Genomic DNA, 18,800 nt, shown 5'->3' on the forward strand with positions numbered 1-18,800 from the left:
CTGCTGAGGTACTAAATCAGCAGTCAGACTCTCATTTCCACCAGTATAACCTACTAGTTTGGAGTAGGCTATTACTGATCGATGTTTGACTTTAAAGAAAGATAGATGTATATTGCTTTAACATAACATACTTTGTTCAAACAGTTTTAATAGATTAGGCAGTAAAATGAGCCTGAAATTAAATATGACAAAGAAGAGTTTTGTTCACTGTCAGCTTTGTGTTTCTCTCCAGCTGTGATGAAGTTGGAAGGGTTGTAGTTGCCTAATGTGTTTTGGTTTTGTGCATTGTTTCCAAAACTTGCTGCAAACAGCTTTAACAACTAATGTTACTGCTTTTGCTTTTACTTTTCCAGAGTTCCTTTAATATCTTATGGAGCTGAAGCTGAGACCTTTCTTCTCACTTCTTCTGCAGTGGCTGGGAGAGTTCTTCCAACAAATATCAGGCCTTCAGAAAACTTTGGTAAACTTTTTTTTTGTAAGTTTTATTTATAGCTCATGTGGAGTATTGTTAAAATATGACTATCAGGAATCAAACAGAGTTAGTTACACTTAACGGTGAAAAAAAAATCTGTTTCGATGCAGTTTGGTACTATTTCAAAGCCAGCTACTTAATTTCTGAAATTGGAATACAGACCATGAATCATCCACCCCAAAGCTGGTATAACTTTTTCTTTTGAAGATTAAATTAGTAAGTATTTATGTAACTTAATTCTATTTCTAATTGCAACACTTTTTTCTTTTGTGCTCTTCTTTCTTCGTTTCCCATTGTTCAAGGATAAATCTTGTTTTGATGCATTAAGAATGGTGTGTTTCAGAGGTATATTGTGCAGTGTCGGGAACAAACTTCTCTGACAGAGAAGAACATTAGTCAGGAAGCAGTGAAGTGTATGGATCTCTTTCAGTTTATCTACAAGCTCTGCAGGCAAAAGCTTGCAAAAGTACTGGAGCTCCAGGATCTGTCAGGAAAGTGGCAGAAGACAAGACATGGAAGGAATTGCCTTCCTCCAGTTACTTTAACAGCCTCTGTCTCCACACTCAGCAAGAATGTAGTTTCTCTTCCAAAAGGCTGCACAAGTTCAAAGAAGTGGAAACAAAGGAGTCCTATTTTTTAAGGCTAGAGTTAATACCTTCTTTGAATTGGGAATCACACCACTTGCCTAGAAGGCAAAGAGATAGGACAGATTTGGGTCTCCTGGCTTACAAAAATTGTGTGGAAGTAAATTGCTGGAAGGAGATAGGTAGTAGAAGGATCATGAAGAACTTTCTTTGTTCATTCATATTCTTTATTCTTTTTAAAGGTATGTATTTCATCTCCACATTTCCCTGTGAAAAGCGGATAGGTTGCTTCCTCAGATCTCTGATGTTTGGCAGTGCAATGTAACTGATCCTTCCACATTTTGGTTCTAGTAGTATGCATGTTAGCTCATACCTCTTGACTTCCCTTTCTACCTTTCTATTTCTATAGTCAGGCTTTTTTATTAGGATGCACTGGAAGCATTAAAAAATTATATTTAGAACAGAATTTTGTCAGTTTTCTTGATTAGAAGCTTGATACTTCTACTGTGGAAAAAGATTGAATTTTAAGATTAGTGCCGACATACTACAATGTTTTAAGATTCCGAGTTCTAAGTAATCTTCAAGTTTTGTTTAAAGACTTTCCATTGATAAGGAGCATGCAGGAAGTAAGAGTCTTAAAATTTACTAGTAAAACCTAGGGATGGTGGATATGAAGATGTCCCTTGAGGATTTTAGTCACATTCTGTTGAGTGAGTATTCCTTCCCTATTTAGTTTTTACATAGCATCTGAGTAAAAGGCTGACATGCATAAGAAAAGGTAAAGAGAAAGTATTCTAACAGAATACTGTTAGAGATGCATGGCAAATATATATATCAAAGGACACTGGCTTTTTAAAAAGGTGGAGAAAAGGAGAATGAAGAAAACAGATGCATTTAAGAAAAGATGCAAACTGGTTCTTGCATTTTTTACTAAATTGTGCCTAAGGTCATATCATAAGCATTTTTTGTTTTCTTTTTACACTCCCCTCAACTTTTGGTCACACCTAAAGTATACAGTTTTGCATCAGAGTACCAGCTGACAGTAGCTTCCAGGGTAGTTCAATGAGGCATACAAATACCAGTGATGATCATGGAACTGCAGTGCCTGAATCATCCCTGTAGCTGCTGCAGTTTTAAAAGTCTGTTACCATTTAATAGTCTTTTTTACTAATTTGACCTGAAAATGCATTAGTGACTCTACAAATACTACTATGATTTATGCTGGCATTATGCAGTTTTTGTGTGATAAAATATTTTTCAATAAAGAGTCAGTGAGCTGAAATGCCTTGTATTTGGTCCAAGTCCAAAGCTTGTGAAGCTTTTCTGTTAAAATTTTAAGTAGTAGGCATGCTAAAAAGAGGTTTCTGCTTCACATGTAGATTTTGAATGTGTTAGAAAAATAACTCAGCTTTTAATTCTGTCCGGATTCGTACATTCCACTTGTATTCTGCTGGGTTTTTTTTTATTATTGCAAGATGGTTACTTCTCCCTTGAAGAAAATTATCACAGATATTAAAAATGTGAAATGTCATGTAACATCTGACTTGATTTCCTGGCTACTGTAGTAGGTTTGAAGACATAATTAGTCTGAGACAGCCACCTGTTTGAGTTAGTGCTGGTTAACCACTGTAAAGTCACTTTGTAACAAAATGATTGGTGAGACTGGTAGAGTAGATAACCGAAATAGTGTCAGTCACCTGAAATTCCTTTGGAAGTTCTTACCATCATGATATTTTCTTTTAAAGACATGGTACCTTCTATACAGTTGATATTGTTGGTTTTCATTATCTTAAGTGGTCATTTGATCATTGGACATACGAATCCCAAAACCACTATTGTATTTTTTTTCATGTTCAGGCAAATTATTGTGTGTTTGCAAGGAAGGTCAGAAGATGTAATTATAGTCCTCTGCTCTTTTAAAGGCTAGCGAAGTGGTTGTGGAGTTCATTCTCTGACATAATTGCTTGCATTTAATACAGTGAAAGGTTTTTTTTGTTCTGCTAACAAAGTAGTAAGTGGTAGAAAGAGGCTTTTTTGCTGTTACTTACTTTTCTTATTCCGATCTTACTTTTATAAAATCTGCTTATGCATACATTAGACAAATATTTTAGTGTAGCAAAAGCATGGGAAATAATGTTGTACAAGGAGTTAAAATCACATTTGTGATATGAGAGATTCATTGCAAAAACCATAGCAATTAATCTTTCTTAGTAAGTTTGCACTATTTTTGTATGAAATTGAAGCTGTAAAATAATTCATTTAAACACCACATTCTTGATGCTTCCTGAAATCTACACAAAGTGTGAAACAAATTAATGGACATCTCAAGAAATTAATTTAGTTCTGAAGTATTACATTCAAGTATATTTACTTAATTATCTTTAATTCCATAAGCCTTCATAGCTATTGGCAGTGCAGTCTTCCCTGTGCAGTGAATATAACCCTTGGCTTCCCTACCAAGACTTTTGTCAAATGGTAGATGGCATGAAATAAATTAGTGCAGTACTAACACAAGAGATGAGCTGCTTGCTAGGTGTGCCTTAATCATTCTTTGTAGAGCTTTAGTGTTTTTTTGATGCACTGCAGGCTGCCCCAAAAGTTGCACTCCCTGTTCACTTAAATGCTGCAGGCACCTTGGGTACCTTGTGGCAGAGTTTAAGTTCAGTTTGCCCTGTAACTGGTGAATAAGTTTGCACTGTCATTGCTGTGTCTGATCAACTGCTGCCTGTGTGATCATCCCCTGATGGCCATTGGAAAATGTCCCTTTCTCTAGTGCTGAGCTTCACTATCAACAGGCCTGTGTTATAGACTGACAGGAACTGCTATATGCTAACAGCGTTGTGTGGATAATTCATTACTTTTCTAACAGCTTAAATGCTGACTGTCTTTGAGCAGCCATGTCAATAACAGATTCATTGTGAATGCCATCACTGTCCATGTAGCCGTGCTGGCACTGCTTCTAAAGTGTGTGTTCAGATGTCTGATGTGTCACTTTAACTTGCTTCTGTTCTTGAAAACAACCAGTCTTCATTTAAAAAAGAAAAAAAAGCTGTGGCAGTATTTCATACTAAATCTTAAATTGTATTATTTGAGGGTATCTGTTACACTGCAGATGTTCTTAACTATGTTCAGATAAGTGGTTATTATCAAATCTTAATGTGTTCTATTTTTATTAGAATCTTTAGGCAAAGGATATGCTGTTGCATGTACCCAAGAAGGAGAAGAGAAAAAGGAAGCTTCTGGTTCATCTGGCACTAGAGGAAGTAGGAGGAAATCCGTTACTACTACTCCTATGAGGAGGTCTGCACGAAACAGCAAAAATGAGGTTCTGAGTCAGTCTCACAGCTCCCCTCAATCAAGCAGTTCTGCTTGCAGTGCCTCTGATAGCAATAACCCATCTCTGAATAAAACTCATGCAGAACCAGAGAAGGCTCCTCCAAAACGCAAGTCTAAAAGAGCAGTTAAACAACAAACACCTGCAGTTAAAAAGAAACTCAGAAGTTCTGTGCGTCCTGAAAAATCGCCCTGTGGTTCAGTGGAAGATGATGACATTGCTGAGCCTGAAGCAGTTCTAACTTTAGATAAAGACCATCAGTCAGATAATGAAAGCAATAATGCAAGCCTCTCACAGAAGAATAATGTGGAAACAGAATCTGCTAATGGATTGGAAAGCTGTAGCGAGCATGCAGAAGTTGAGGAAACTACAGGAGAATGTGACAGAGATGAAGATACTTCAGGCAATGCAGATGTAAGTTTTTCTCTCCAAGAACCCCCAATACTAACTTTAGGAAGTGAAATTCAGGAATTTGAAGTAAAAGAGGCTACTGAAAAAAAAGTAGATCTTACCAATCAGGACAATTGTGAAAATATTCTTGAACAAATGGAAACAGTAGCTAGTCCCAAAGATGATGTATGTGACCATGTAACTTCTGAAAAAGTAGATCAGGCATCATGTAGTCCTCAAAAAGAATTAATGGAGAACACAGAAACTTTGACAAAAGTAGATCAGCCCATAGTTAGTCCAGAAAATGAATTGCTGGAACATCTGGAACCTTTGGGAAAAGAACAGCCATTAGAGAGCCTTGGAAGTGAATTGCCTGAGCATCCTGAAGCCATGGAAATAGATAATTCTGAGACTGAACTAAAACCAGTAGCAGACTGTGCAAATACAAAACCTGTTCAAGATGAAAAACCAGATGCATTAATACACAGTATTTCTATGGACAGTACATCAGAAGAACCCTTAGAAGAGAACACCATTTCAGAAAGTGAAAAGGGTGGAACTTCAGAATCACCACACGTAAATGCTGAACATAAACATTTTGGTGAAGATAACAATGAAATGATACCAATGGACTGTGACTCATTTTGCAGTGACCAGAATGAACCTAAGATTGAGCAGTTACCACCAGCTGAAAGTACAGAGCAAGGAGAAGTGAACTCCTTACAGTGTGATATGGGAAACTCTGCATCAGGTTCTGATGAAAAAGATGAAACTCTTTCTCAAGAAAGAGAGTGCCAGCCAGAGCTCAAAAAAGAGAAAAAGGCTCGAACTAGAAGATCTAGATTTCACTCTCCATCGACAACTTGGTCTCCTTCTAGGAGAGAGGGCAGGAAATCTCAGTCACCAGTCCCTAAAAGGGAGACAACTGGAGACAGGAGCTCACGATCACCCAAGAAGGCAAATGTGAGAGAGGGAAGGAGATCCTTATCTTGCTCTCCAAAGAGAGACACGCTCAGAGATGAGAAAAAACCACCATCTCAATCTCCCAAAAGGGAAACTGTCAGGGAAAGCAGGAGATCATCATCTCGATCAGGAACTAAGGATTCACCTCCAAGGCGAAAATCTAGGTCTCGAAGCAGTGATAGAGATAATCAAAGAAGAGATCGTGACAGAAGGAATAGGAGGTGGTCTAGGTCACGGTCACGATCTAGATCAAGATCACGATCTAGGACTAGAAATAAAGGCACGTCATTTTCTAGAAATGAGAGGGAAAGTCATTCACCTCGATGGAGAGAGAGATGGGCAAATGACAGCTGGAGGAGTCCCAGGGGAAATGATCGATACAGAAGTGATCAAGAGAAACAGAGTGAAAATCTTAAAAAAGAGAAGGACAATACAGAAAAAAGCAATGATGATCAATGTTCTTCAGACAAGCAGAGGAATGATTGTCCAGACTGGGTAATGGAGAGGATAAACTCTGTTCCTGAAGTCAGGAATAGAGAGAGAGAGAAGCCACATTGGGAAGAGGGCAGGCATGATAATGCAGGACCGTCTTGGAATAAAAACTTTGGCTCAGGTTGGATTCCAAATCGAGGGAGAGGCCAGCGTGGCCGAGGTGGGCGTGGCCGAGGTGGTTTCATGTTTGGAGACCAGAGTGACAATCACTGGCAAAACAGAAAACCTCTCTCAGGGAACTCAAATGGTTCTGGGAATGAAGCTTCAAGATTCTCAGAACAGCAGCCATACAAGCGTAAGAATGAGCAAGAGTATTCGTTCGATACACCCGCCGACAGGTCTGGGTGGACATCTGCATCCAGCTGGGCTGTGAGGAAGACTTTACCTGCTGATGTGCAGAATTATTATTCAAGAAGGGGACGCAATTCATCGAGCCCACAGTCTGGATGGGGAATGAGACAAGAAGAGGAGACACCTGAACAAGGTATTAATGGTTTTGAAATATAATAGCTTAGTCACAGATGCAGTAGCTGATTAAAATCCTGTCACATTGTCCTGTGATCTGGTCTGCTGATTAGTTCTTTAAAAAATAATTTGGGGTGAATCCATACTCTTTTTACAATATGGAGGGGTAAAGGTGTGGAGTTTGGTGATTTCTTGTATTTTGATGGCTTCTTGGTTTTGAGTAAAGTTCAAGTTTGGGTTTAAGGACTGTGTGCATCTGAAAAGTGCTGCTGAAGTAAATTGATTTGGCTGAAGAGAAAGCGTATCTTCTTCATGGTTACTTTTGGCATCTGCACAATTTTAAAAAGGCTGATTTGTTTCAAAAAGACATGAATTTGCCTGTGCAGACCCACACGACAGATTTTAGGGATGACAAAGCACCATGTTGATGTTAATCTTGCTCCTAAATAAGCACAGTCCTGTTGAAATGCTTTAAAAAAAAAATCTAGGGAAATTTATAAATACAAAACCAGTGCTTTTACTGTATTTCAGTATTAAAATTCCTCTAAAATGTCAATATAAGTCTAAATTAGTTTTTGAGGAGTTTTTATATCTAAAAGACAACTACCCTGCCAGAAATAAACATTTTGGTAGAAATAAGTTAACTGTGGATGAGATTGATTCTGAATAGCTAAGAAGTCATCCACAGATTATTAATGCCCTGATTAATAATCTTTAAAGGTAGATGTGAATTGAATTTAAAAACTATAAAATCCATTTCTAAAGACAACTGCACTTGCACTCTCACACTGTCACCTTGTTTTGCCTTTCATTTTTATCCATTTTCTTCCCATGTGCCAGCAGTTTTCTCCCTCTTCTGAGAGACAACTGCATCAGTGGCTTCCTAGTTTTGAGGCAACACTTTCACCCTTTAATCTGCTGCAGGGAAAGATTACCAAACCTGTAACTGAAAGCATTTTGTGATTCAAAGACTTTTTCTTATAGTTCAGGAACAATCATGCTGTTACTCACTTTTGGAACCTGAATTCAGCTGAGAATAGTACAGCAAGCTCTCATAACTGGATAAAACAGGCCATCATGACATGGTTCGGAATGACATGGTCCTCCAGGGCAACCTGCTTTTGCTGACCTTGCTTGAGCAGGGAGGTTGGACCAGAGAGTCTCAATAGGTCCCTTCCAACCTCAGTGATTCTGCTATCCCATTATCGCTAAAAATGAGGATTTGGGCTGACACGTAAGGCCCTAGATTGCGATCCCTGTGATTTAGATGTCAGGGTTCCTCAAGAAAGGGATTCTAAGGAAGGACATTTAAATTACAGCCTATCAATCATTTCTCCAAACGAATTTCTTGACTTCTGGAAGGCTTGCTGCTTGTGACTAGATTTTAACTTTTTGGCTTCTGTTGAAGAGAAGATTGGATATCAAAGTAATTTATTTAAGAAGTGCTACCTGCTACCCCAAGAGTTTTATTTTTACTTCTAGGCTTTACCTGTTATACCACTATGGGGTTTTGGAACAACTCTTTCTGAGTATGAGTATCTCTGAAATTGTTTGAGGATGACTTACTGCTCAGTGTGAAAAATCCCAGCTGAGTATTTCTGTAATTACCAGAACTGTACAGTGAGTGTGTGTGACTCAGGCAAAGGGAAGCAGAGACTTGCTGTGGTAATGTGTGACTAACCTTCTGCAGTTGTGGAACTGGATAAATTATGTTGTCTTCCTGCTCTTTGGTGAAAAATTGCGGTTTCATTGTGATGAAATAATTTATTGGCTGTGTTATAGGAAGAAGTAGAGAACAGAAATTCAAAATGCAGGCTTCCATATTAACCTGAACTTTTTAAACTTGGAAGCTAGCATTTGGTTTCATGACATATGGTGGTGAGTGCTGTGTAATAATGTAATGCAATATCTTGAAAATACTCTGATTATAGAAAGCTTTTTGATAATCTGTCCTTAATTAAGAGTTTAAACACCTGGCTCCGCTTTTGCTTTATGAAGTACAGAATTTCTTCTTGATATACTGTCTGTTTTTTTTTTTTTTTGCAGATCCAAATCTCAAAGACCAAGGCAACCAGCAAAGTGATGGTTCTCAGTTACCAATAAATATGATGCATCAACAAATGAATGTAATGCCACAAGTGAATGCACAGCACCAACCTATGAATATCTTCCCGTATCCAGTGGGTGTCCATCCTCCCTTGATGAATATGCAACGAAATCCTTTCAACGTCCACCCTCCAATGCCCATGCATCTCCCTACCGGAGTGCCTCTCATACAGGTAGCTGCTCCCACAAATATTTCTCAGGGATTACCTCCGCCTCCACCTCCACCCCCACCATCTCAACAAGTCAACTACATTGCTTCACAGCAAGATGGAAAACAATTGCAGGTATGCTTTATCAGAAGCCATGGCAGAGCAGTGGTGAAATAATACCAGTTAAGGATTCTTTATGTCGAATACCATAAATTTATACTTGCAGTTTCTTTCTCTCTTGTCTGTTTTCTTCCACCCCACACCAAATTTGAAGTGGAAGCATCCATGAGCATATGGGTTGTTCAGAGACTGTAGCTTTTAAATAATAACAACACACAACATCATAACTGGGTTTCTGTGGTAGTGGAACACTGAAAAATTTCATCAGTTTTGTCCATTACCTTTTTCATCTTAGAAGTGACCTGCTTCCAAAACTAAATTTTCCCCTTCCAAATGTGATTTTTAAGCATTTTAGGAAATGTTTGAATCCCCTTTCAGCAGCATGTAGGAAGTGATCTAAACTTCTGTGTTGCATTTCTCATCCCATGGGGTCTATCAGCAGAGGAAAATTGCTGAGTACTGCATGGCACCCATTTGTTCCACACTTCCATTCTCCAGCTGTCACCATCTCAGTGGCTTCCCCATACATGCATTTTCTATTCTGTGTAATCTTTTGAGCGTTTTTATTAATAATTTCTGAGGCCTCTTTGATGTTCTTTACTTCCCCCTTCTTACCTGATTCTCCCGGTTTTGCATGCCCTGTTTGAGACCTAACTCCCACTTTATTTCTCCAGTTTCAAAAACACTCTGCCATGCGCAGGTCAGACCATCTTTTTATGACTCTCAAGATATCTTTAAAACAACTCTCGTGTATGTGAGCTCCTCCTGTAGCCAGCTGTTTATATTAAGAGCTTTTATATCAGGGAAAGGAATATGAACAACTTGGAGGAGAATCCATGGCCCTGCAAGATGATGTAATGCTGCATTTATGATAAGTAAAGGGCTCTTCAGGAGCTTACTGGGGTTTGTGCTTTTCTTTTGCTGCTGCCTATTCTAACCTAAAATGCTTTCCCCTACACTGCAGGTTGAAAAAGTGATGTTCTAGAACAAACAATTTCTAACCCTGTGTTTTCATGCATCATCTCTAAAGATCTGAAGTGAACTGATAAATGGCCTACATTGTTCTCACTTTTCACTGCTGTCATCTGTTCATATTCGTTAAGTTAGAACAAGGAGAGTTAAGTGCTGTGGGAAATACTGAGTGGGGTTGCAGGTCATACGAAATAACTTAATACACTGCAAAGTAAACCAGCAAGGTACTTCTGGAACTAAAATCCTGGTAGATTGCTTGCTGATTTGATTAATGCCTCCTGTCTGTAATTAAAATATTTTCACAATTGGAAATCCAGCAAGTTTAACCTCCAAAAGTGTAAGAAGTCAGAATATAGGCTACCAGCCTCTGAAATGAGTATCTAATGCAGCAATAAATGTGTTTCTGTAAAGATTGTGTACTGCTGCAAAACACAGTTACTTCTTGTTAAGCCCGTGTTACACTTGTTGCTCGTACCTGCTTTTGTGGACTGACGTCCATGAACCTGAATGCTCTAGGGAGCCGCTGCTGCTTTTTCTTTGAGCTTTCATTCATCGGTTCCTCAGGGGTAGCATAATAGAAATGACTGAATACTGCAGGACACCAGCTGTCCTTCCTGTTGAAAAGAAAATGAAGAGAGCATGCTGGTGAGCGTTAGTATGCTGATTATAACAGCTCCATTTCTCTTTCCAAAGAGCTCAAATTCCTGTTGCATTATTTTCCATCTGGATAAATGCAGATGTATAAAGAAGTAATGGTGATGACCTGCAAAAAGGCAGTGTTTAGTGTAGCCTGCCAGAAACATGTCAGGAGGATGGTTTGGGCTTTTGCTAAAAATGGCCTCTATCTGAAGTCTGAGAGCTACTTAATTTCTCAGTTCCCAAGTATGTACAGTGCCTTTTGGTGATGTTTGGAAATGACCAGAAAATGGCTTTCCCTGAAAAACAGATCCTGGTACTTCAGCCAGCATTTCATCTCTAGCCTGTGTATTTACATTTGAAATGCATTTGCAAGTTCAAGCTGATAACCAATATGAAAATAGATGTTTTCAAAGCAGCATCATTATGATGCAGGAATGCAAGTATGGCTTAAGATACCTTTTGCATGTGTGTTTAGGTGCTGATTTTTTTTAAAAAATGTTTACTTATCACAGCCCTGTTTTGTAAATCAAATTGATTCTGCAGCCATAAACTTCCTTCCCCCTGTACTAACACCCTCCATGCCTGTTTGCAGGGTACTTTATTACTGGTATCAGAGCTAGAAACTGGCAGCCACTGTGGTGACATGGAAGATGCTTTACTTCTCAAGCTCTTCTTTTTATTTTTTCCTTTGAGTAGATCTAATGTAATGTATGTACTTTCCATAATAATGGGCAGTGTGGGAATTAGGTAATGAACCAAAGCATGCAGTATTTGTGCTCATTCTGCAGCAGCTGAGACTCCTAGAAAGGCACATTGCCATATGGAAGAATGACTTATTAACAGCTGATAACTTTTTAAAACAGGGTGTTCCAAATGCTGCTCATGTAAGTAACAGCATGAGTGCTCCAGCCTTGCCTGCTCCAGCAGCAGTCCTGGGAAACGTGGGAACAGTTCAGGGACCAAATTCGGGTAATGCAACGTCATCAGGTCACGTGAAGAGCTCTAATGCAGCTGTAAAATTGGGAGAAAACAAAGCAAGTGTAACAGTGGAAGCCAGTGCAGATAGCTCGAAGAAGGACCAGGCAAGTTCAAAGTTCAGCATATATTTATATATACACTGTCTATATATTTACATTAAAATGTATAAATACTAATTTTTATGTAAATGCATTTTGATATACTAAAAAATAGCAAGTTATGACAATAACCCTTCAGTGTAATATGCTCCATACCATTGTGTGTGTAATATTTTTGTGGCAGCCATAGGACACAGATTAGCAACTGACTCTTTAATGTAGTCTTCTTTAAAGCAGCACTATTATGAATATTACTTGAACTGCTGTGGGAAAATGTTCTGTTCTTAGCAGAGTACAGGCAGCTCCCATGAGAGCTGAAATGTGTGTGTGGGGGGGCTGGTGGTTTTCTAATCTTCTGTAGCAACCTTTTTCCTGTGAAGTTTTAATTTGTGATTGATAAAGATACATAGGCAGTGAAAAATAACACTCAAGTTTGTTTTCTCTTCAGAAACTGCTAATTCAAGAAAAAGCAGCACAAGAGGTCAAGCTCGCGATTAAACCTTTCTACCAAAACAAAGATATCACTAAGGAGGAATACAAAGAAATTGTGCGGAAAGCTGTGGATAAAGTGAGTTGGTGCAGTGATCCGAGCTGCACACATTTCACCTGGGGCAGGCTTTGGGCTGCATTTCTCGTTCTTGTGGGAACAGCTCATAGTTGCTGGAAAGGGCGAAGAGGGAGAAGCAAAAATAGCTTTCTTCTTTCTCCATCCACAAGAGCTTTCCTTGGCTTCTCAGAACAGAACCTGGTTATTGTGTGGAAGAGTTGAATGGGAATTCAGAAGTATTTGGGAAGCAATCGGAAAGTATTAGGAGTTTTAAAATATGTTTTGCCTGGGATGGAATAATCAGGAGTGTGGGGGAAATAAATGAATAATATGGGACTATGGCAAATCAACGGAAGTGTTTCAAGTGTTTTTGTTCTTTAAACTGTTGTAGGTTTGTCATAGCAAGAGCGGAGAAGTGAATTCTGCAAAAGTGGCAAATCTAGTGAAAGCGTATGTAGACAAATACAAGCATTCACGGAAGAAAAATCCTGAAGAGGCAGTCTCCTGTGAAAGGAAATAGAATATGTTTTCATTTTTTAGTTTTGTTCTATCTGCAAAGTGCAATTTCAATGTGAACTGTTAACTGAAAATTGTACATGACAGTGATTTGAATTTGGTTTTGATAAAATTATTTTTCAAGGTAGTGTATAATGTTTTGTTTAAAGAAATATAGATCTGCAGGGCAACTTCTTTATTCCTTTTTAAAAACAGATGTCTAAAAAGAATAAAGGTGTAAAGAAGAATCATTAGGAATGTACGATTGTGTGGATACGTAGATGTACAGCATTTTGACTTGAATAAGAGAGTGCATTAAATTAGAAACTTCTGAGTACGCTGGGTTTGGAACAGGTATGTACAGTACATGTGATCAGTCAGATTAAAGTAAAATTTTTCTTTTGATTGCTCCCTAATTATAGCAAAGGTGAAATAATTAATTGCATTGACAAATATTTCTAGTGTTAACTGGACAGGCTGAATGCAGGGGTCACAATATGTATATTAAAAAAGCACATGGAGTTGCCTGAACAACCGTTTAGATTTTGAAAAGAAAAGTCATAAACAGTAAAACGTGGTGCCCAAAAGCATGGGTGCTGCACAGCTGTTGTAACACCAAATAAAACTTATGCTGCTTGGTATTGTTTGTGATGTTTTTCAATTTGTTTCAAGATAGTGGGATAACTTGAATAATTTTTATGTGTTGAAAGCCCTCAGTCACCACACACTGATAACCACAGTTCAGGTTGTGCCCTTAGGCTAGTGGGGAATTAGTGTACTAGAGCTGGATATTCAGAAACAGAAAAGTTTCTTCTTCAAGTGAAATCAGGAAAGCTGTGGGGTCACTGAATGTGCCTGGGGAATGCTTACACCTAAGGTAAAACCAATTTTACTGAGGAAGCAGCAGGGAGACTTGCTGGAATACTGGGATCACTGTGTGTTCCTTAGGGAAAGAACAGCTTGAGATCCTTCTCAAAGGAGTCCTACTCTGATTTGTTCCCTTACTCTTACACAGTGCTATTAAAATCTTGTCACTAACCCTCCAGTCCTGTTGTGCCGTAACAGCTCAGCCTGGCTTCTGCTCCAGCCTGAAGTTGCCTGGCCCAGAAGCAGGAATAAAACATTTTAACAGAAAGTATCAGTTTTCTGAGAAATTATCTCTTTGTAGCCAGCCAAATTACCTGTTTTTGGCAGAAAACACAGTCTCACTCTCTTAAGTAACTTTTGCAGAAGCCTGAGGATGAAATAAGGGATATCCACCCTGGTACACATGTGTGGTGTAGAGAGAGAAGTCTAAAAATGTGATGTTTGTCACAACAGTTGATTGCTTGGTTTTAACTATAACTTTCTGCAGACTTAATGAAGCATTTGACTGTCTATATTTATTTTTGTGTGCCTAAATACAAATGCTATGTAAATTAGAAACAGATATAATACATTTTCTACAGTCAAGTCAGGTTTTAGATTTTTCAAAATACTCAGTTTTACACTATGGTAGCAATTTGTAAGATCTCTTGAACTACTTTAAACTAAAATTGGTTAGCACTTTTGAAAAATGTAGCAAATTGCTAGGTGTATCCTGGTTTATCACGCCATGCGTACTTTATTACGTTTTCCTTCTCTGAATTTTTGGATTTTAATCACTTTTTGTATCTTTTTCTAGTCTATACAGTTGAGCCTTGCTATAAAGCTCCTTTCAGGAGTCAGATAAGTGTTTCATGGGGTTTTTTTCCTCTTTTGGAAGAGAGGTGGAAACTGGGGGAGATGGGAAGAAACAAGGGAGGATTTGAACTGGGAGAAGGCAGGGGTCATTAGTTTCCTGGTTTGCAGCTCCTGGGTGGAAGAGAAGCTGTCACTGGCTGCCACATTGTTGGGGCAGTGACTGTAGCGATGCTCCACTGTATTTCAAAACCTAATGAAGAATAGCAGATAGAGTAGCATGTGATCAGTAACTTTATTTTTTACAATTAAATACTCCAGAATTTATCAGAAAATACGCAGTTTGTTACAATTTCTATGTTGAATTAAAGAAATGCATTGCCTTAATCTGTAGACTCTGCTCCTGTTTCTCCTGAAAAGCAGTGAGGTCTCTGCTGGTGTGCCTGCCTGAAAGGGGAGTACAGCAACCTCGGAGTCCTGGCTGTGTCCCAGTAGGATGAAAGCTGTATTTCTATTTATTCAAACACCTTCTACTGAAAAGTCCCAATGTGCGCCAGCACTGAGGGCAAAGGGGGGGAGCTGAGCCCCCTTGCTGCCTCCAGGGTAGTGGTGATTCCTTCAATCCAAATTGCCTTGTGGGAAACAAAACTGTACCTCCTGTGAATTTATGCAAATCAAAAGGGTTTTCCTTGCACTCCTTCCCTTGTCTCACTGTGCATGCTGCTTGAATGTCTCATCTGAAAGATATACCTTATGAGCACAGTGGCTGCCCAAAGTCCACAGTACTGTATATGCAGGCTGGAGTGCTGTCTACTGAAAAAAATTCTCTAAAATTTAGTTTTGTGTAGTGCTTAACAGTTTCTAATAAATTCTTTTCTCTAAGCTGGCAGTGTTTGGTTTTAAATGGCTCTGGCTCAAGTTGTTTGATTTGGAAAGCAAGGCAGCTCCTGTTCCTTCTGTGCCCGTGCATTTATCTTGTTCTATGCTGTCTGCGTGCCCCCTCCTTTACATCTCGTTTAAGTTAGTCTTCACCCTGCCATGCCGGTCTCCAGGGGCTCCAAGCTGGAAAAAACACAAAAGCAGGTGGCAGAGGGTCCATTCACCCTGTGACTTGCAAAACATCGAGGGGTTCAGAGCATGAGTGGAACACTGCTGTGGGAAGCAAACAGGGCAGGACTCACCCCCTGGGCGTGCCCTACACACGACTAGCACCGACCAAAGCAGGGAGCAGCTGCACTGAAACACCCTCAGGGCACTCTAGGGCAGGAGAGCCGGCCTGCCTTGGGAACGAAATTCCAGGCATCACTTCGAAATTCCAGGCATCACTTTGCTTCCAGGAGTTACCAGCACTGTACCTTCATGAGGTAGTGCCATAGGTAAGGCTGGCATGGGTGTGAGAGAAGGGTATGGGTAAGGAGCTATGCTGGAAACATTTTTCATTATTATTACCCATTACAATATTCACATTGATCAGTACTTGATAAATAGTAGAGACAACAATAAGGACAATAAAGTAGATCACCAATTTCATCAAACCCAGAGTGTAATCCAACACAAATTACTGCAGGAGCCAAACACAAGAAATTTTGGCAGCAGGTTGTCCTATAATTAGTCCTAAAGTTCTGAAGAAATTTAAATCTAACACCCACTGAGTTTATTATAAGGAACATCAACCAAAAATAGCCAGGCATTTCTTGATGCTTTGGTGCAGTAGCAAGCGTAATGTTAGAAAATAACTAATGGAAGTCAGAGTTCACTAAATTCCAGAGCCTTTTACAAAAATTCAGGGTTCTTTAGGACTAGGAATGTAGCTTACACACGGCCTTGTGTCAAGCCCTAAACCTGGAATCACATGGATTTTCCTAGAGGACTATTTAAACATAAATATTTCTAATAAGCATAGAGCAATACTTGCTACTGGGGAAATATGTGGTTATGTGGTCAGGGTGAGGAATTCAATTTTTGACGAGCTGTGGGTCAACTACGAGTTTAGTTGTAGGTCAGTTGCCTAAAATGTCACAGGAGCCCACTAAGGCCAGCAGGAAATCTGGAATTAAGGTACAACCCCCTGTCCTAGAGAATGTTTCATACCTTGTGATTTGCCATGTAACTGTTGTAAACAATAAAAACACAGTGTCCTGCCCAAAGATCAGGACAAGCAGACATCGGTGTAAAAGAAAAATTTACTCTTCGCCAGGACAGCAACTTTCCTGTGGACATGCAGGTTCAAAACCTCCAAAGAACAAAACCTACATAGCCACTCAGACTGCAGTTTGCAGGAAATCCGCTTAGAACAGCTGTCCAACAGCCACCCAACATCAGAGCACGAGACAGACTTTACCATGCTCACTTTTATGAGATTGTTACTCTCACACTGCCTTTCTATTCACCTGCAGTAAATCAGTGTTCAAAGGAATGGGCTCTGATTGCTCTCGTTTTCTTGCCACAGACAGGGAGAAGTCACGACCCAAATGATGATTCTGATACAAACAGGTGAAAAGCAGCAGACTTCTAAAACCAAGATGGTTGTGTAGTAATTTAAGAAGATACTGCCATCTCACCACAAACAAACTGGTGATAACTTTACTCAGTAGAATTAGCCTTGAATTCTCTGCCACTTGAAAATGATCCATGAATTCAAACCTCTCTGTGAAATCCCCCTCATTCATTCCCTTGGGGGAACCATCCAGCTCCAGGGAGCTGCCCTGCCCCTGCAGCCCCACATGCTGCAAGCGCACCCTCTGCCACGCAGGACACAGAGCAACCTTTTGGCTCCCTCAGCTCACTGCCCCTGCTAGGCTCTGCAGCCGGCACACACATCCCCTGATCCCGCAAGCCAAGGGACATCAGCCACAGAGCTCTCTGTAGCCACTTATGCAAGGAATGTCCAACAGCCCAGTAGCTACCTGGTAGAAAAGGCAGAGGGAGGCAGCACAATGGGACGATGGGACGAGGACGGGTGTTCCCAGCTGTTGCATGGCAGCAGATCTTGGGCAGTGATAGGAATTGCACTCACACCTCACTACGTGCTCTGGGGCTTCTCCCTCCAGGTTACTCCCCTCTGAACTTTGAAACTAGCAAGAAAAAAATGAGAACAATATCTTTTTAGTAGTAATAAAATGATTCGAATGCAGGATGTGCTTTGCCCCAAACCGTAGGCGGGGAGGCAGTAATTAACACTAATGGCTGCGCAGCGCAGCTCTGACATTGCGCTCTACCCACAGAACACTGGGAGCTGCATCATCAAGCGAAGGTGAACATAAAGTAATGCAAAAAGGAGCCGAGTTAGAGGTGATCAGCTGCAGCACATTTCCTCCTCCCAGGCAAGAGTGCTGCAATAGCTTTCAGTGGAGTTAGACCACAGGCCAACAAAGCGCTGTGTTACTGTGCTGACAACTTCACAACCTCTAGAGGACTCACACTGATGATTGAGAAACAATGTTTACTTTGGCAAGAGATGCTTTTAGCATCCTTCCTATGCTGCAAAACACTTGGAAAGAAGAAATGTAGCTGCAGATAAAAGAGTATTTCTCATTTTAAAAATATGGCTAACCTGGAATCAGTGTAATAGAGTTTTGGTTTTTTTCCCCCCCAAGAAATTTATACTCTTCTTCAAGAAGATGCCAAGTAGAGCCAAGCTGCAACAAAGATTCTTTATGACTGTGCTCCAGTGAGATGATGCTCACTGGAGAGCACAGGACATTTTCCATCAGTTGTAAAGAGCAGTGGCAACACTGAAGTCACCTATAATAAAGAAAATACATATAAGAGAAATTTTGCAATTACCCGTTTCAAAAATATCTGTAAGGGTTGAATGCTGTGTATCGTGTAATATGAAACGCACATTGCCAGTTGCTCTCTCCCCTCAAGGAGCTTTCAAAAATTGGAGCTGTGAAGAGTTAAGTGACAACAACTCTGCATCAAACTCCCCCATATCACTGTTAAACTAACAAGCACAGAAATACAGACGACATGGAGCCGAGCCATCATACTGCAGTAAGTGCAGTTACACCTCACCAAGGTGCCTCTGTGCATCCTGCAGCTTTTTGGCACCTACGTTCTGAACTGGGCCATTCCCCTGGAGCAGTAAAGCAGTGCCTGCACACAAATCCATAGTACAGACCAGGGCTCTCCACCTCAGGCTGCCAGTCAGTCATTGGCACTGAAACACCCTGGGCACCCAGGGCACATTTGCAGCTGGCGGCTGCAGCCTGAGCTGTGCTGAGCTCTGGAAAGGGCCTGCAACAGAAACGCTCCAAAGAGTGCTCTCTACTTCATTTCTCCATTTTTAATTCCATTATTCCATACTGTATTTCCTAAACTATTGGAATCACTTA

General features: G+C 40.0%; 1 protein-coding gene across 4 annotated transcripts in view; it reads left to right on the forward strand.

Annotated features, from left to right (window-relative positions):
- SCAF11 (SR-related CTD associated factor 11) overlaps nucleotides 1-13,445 on the forward strand; it is a 47,460-nt gene extending 34,015 nt beyond the window's left edge. For all 4 annotated transcript variants that reach the window (XM_032106466.1, XM_032106463.1, XM_032106464.1 and 1 more), the window contains 6 exons: nucleotides 354-460; nucleotides 4,233-6,719; nucleotides 8,747-9,090; nucleotides 11,550-11,768; nucleotides 12,211-12,330; nucleotides 12,701-13,445. In XM_032106466.1, the coding sequence (XP_031962357.1) occupies nucleotides 354-460; nucleotides 4,233-6,719; nucleotides 8,747-9,090; nucleotides 11,550-11,768; nucleotides 12,211-12,330; nucleotides 12,701-12,829 (3,406 nt within the window). In that variant the 3' untranslated portion in view covers nucleotides 12,830-13,445. The remainder of the gene's footprint in view (nucleotides 1-353; nucleotides 461-4,232; nucleotides 6,720-8,746; nucleotides 9,091-11,549; nucleotides 11,769-12,210; nucleotides 12,331-12,700) is intronic.
- Nucleotides 13,446-18,800: the final 5,355 nt, after the last annotated feature.

This window comes from Corvus moneduloides, chromosome 4 (assembly GCF_009650955.1).
Source record: "Corvus moneduloides isolate bCorMon1 chromosome 4, bCorMon1.pri, whole genome shotgun sequence".
Taxonomy (NCBI): Eukaryota; Metazoa; Chordata; class Aves; order Passeriformes; family Corvidae; genus Corvus; species Corvus moneduloides.